At 59.5% G+C, this 1,714-nt stretch overlaps 1 protein-coding gene across 1 annotated transcript in view; it reads right to left on the bottom strand.

Moving 5' to 3' along the window:
* Positions 1 to 1,714, bottom strand: part of LETMD1 (LETM1 domain containing 1) — a 12,937-nt gene that overhangs the window by 4,531 nt on the left and 6,692 nt on the right. The window contains exons 7-8 of the mRNA XM_035895965.1: positions 957 to 1,109; positions 225 to 321 (exon numbers count right to left, since the gene is read on the bottom strand). Of these exons, the coding sequence (XP_035751858.1) occupies positions 225 to 321; positions 957 to 1,109 (250 nt within the window). The remainder of the gene's footprint in view (positions 1 to 224; positions 322 to 956; positions 1,110 to 1,714) is intronic.

Below are 1,714 nucleotides of genomic sequence, written 5' to 3'. Positions count from 1 at the left end.
CTGCAGGCCTCCCCCCCCCCCCTGGCCTCTCTCTCCGGGGGCTTTTTGCCCTCCTCTGGGTCCCCCATTTCCCTCCCGCTCCCGTTTTCCTTCCCCCGGTGCCGCTGCGGGGCACGAATCTGCCCCCGCGAGGTCTCTGCAGGACAAGGGGCAGCCGGGCACGGGCTGGGAAATTCCACAGGGACGCCCAGCGGGCAGGAGCAGCCCCCCCCGGCCACCGTTACCTTGCAGCTTGCAGGAGAGCCCCAGCCACTGCTCCAGCCACGCTCTGCACTCGGACATGCCCAGGTGAGTGGAGTTCAGGCCGCGGAGGTAACACGCCTGCGGAGCAGGGGAGAGGAAAAATAAATGATGGACACGGTCAGGGAGGGGCCCTGGGGGTCACACGGAACGCCGGGGATCGCGCCGTGATCCTTCCTCGGCGCGAAACGGGGCTGAGCGACAGCGAACCGTGCCCCGTGGTGCACGCCCAGCGTGGAAAACGGGCTCGGAAAACGCCTTCCCGGAATAAGAACACGTAGATATTTATTTTATTCACAAACCGTTTGCTGAATTAGAGTGGACTGTTGAGGAGGAAGTGACCCTCAGTATTTTCATATTATGCAAATCTCCCTGTATGGATTTGTTGCCAGTTCTAGAAATCAGAACTTATCATTAGTCCGGCTTGAGATGAGGATAAAGTCTGAGAGCCTTGAAGATTTTGGAGGGTGGGGTTTGGTTTGGGTTTTTTTTTTTGTATTCTTTCTGCAGTTCTATTTAAAAAAAATAAATAAATAAAAGAAGTAACCTACGTCGCTTCAGTGCTGTTAAGAAAATTTCACGTGTGGATTTTCCTAGCCTCTCCGCCCCGCCGGGGGTCTGGAGGAAGGTGCAGGGCCCCGACGCAGCTCCGCTAACGATGGGGAGGGCCGGGCAGGGTGAAGGAGGCGGCGCGGGGCCGGCGGAGGCGTCCTCACCGCTTTCAGCTCCTCCTCGGAGAGCTGGCCCAAGCCCAGGCGCAGCATGGCGCGGTCCAGGTGCCGGATCTCCAAGACGTGGCTCCGCAGGCGATGCCTCAGGAAAAAGGCCGGCAAGTGGGGGGTCAGAAACAGGACCTGGCTTAGGGCCTTCTGAGAGAGAAAACAAGGGCAGGGGCAGCGGTGAGGGCGCCCGAGCCCTCCCAAAACGGGCGTCTGACCCGTTCAGGCACAACCTCGATTGGACAAAGCCTCTCCCCTTCCAGACATGCCCCAAATTTTACTCCCCTTTAATTATCTGGCTAATTAATTTGATCGTTCGCGTTACGCCCAGCTGGGCTGCCTGGCCTGGCGAGCAGAGGAGGGAGCGGGTATCCAGAGACACGAGCTCTGCCCGGGAGCGGCCGGGGCGAGTTCAGGTGCGTGGGATGGCCCAGAGGAAGCCGATGGTCCCACCAAGCCGGGGACAGACAGCAAGGACAGACAGTCCCGTTCTGGGGTTGTTTTCATGGAAAGAAATGGTTTGGGTGGGAAGGGACCTTCAAAGCTCACCCAGCCCAACCCCCTGCCATGAGGAGGGACGTCCCCAACCAGACCAGGCTCCTCACAGCCCCGTCCAACCTGGCCTGGGATGTTCCCAGGGATGGGGCCTCCACCCCCTCTCTGGGCAACCCCTGCCAGGGTTTCACCGCCCTCCCGCTAAAGAATTTCTTCCTTAGATCCAGCCTAAACCTCCCCTGCTTCAGTTTCAAACCATC

Source organism: Egretta garzetta, unplaced genomic scaffold, assembly GCF_000687185.1.
Source record: "Egretta garzetta isolate BGI_Z169 unplaced genomic scaffold, ASM68718v1 scaffold626, whole genome shotgun sequence".
NCBI classification, from domain to species: Eukaryota; Metazoa; Chordata; class Aves; order Pelecaniformes; family Ardeidae; genus Egretta; species Egretta garzetta.
This window is presented reverse-complemented; position numbering and strand designations above follow the sequence as displayed.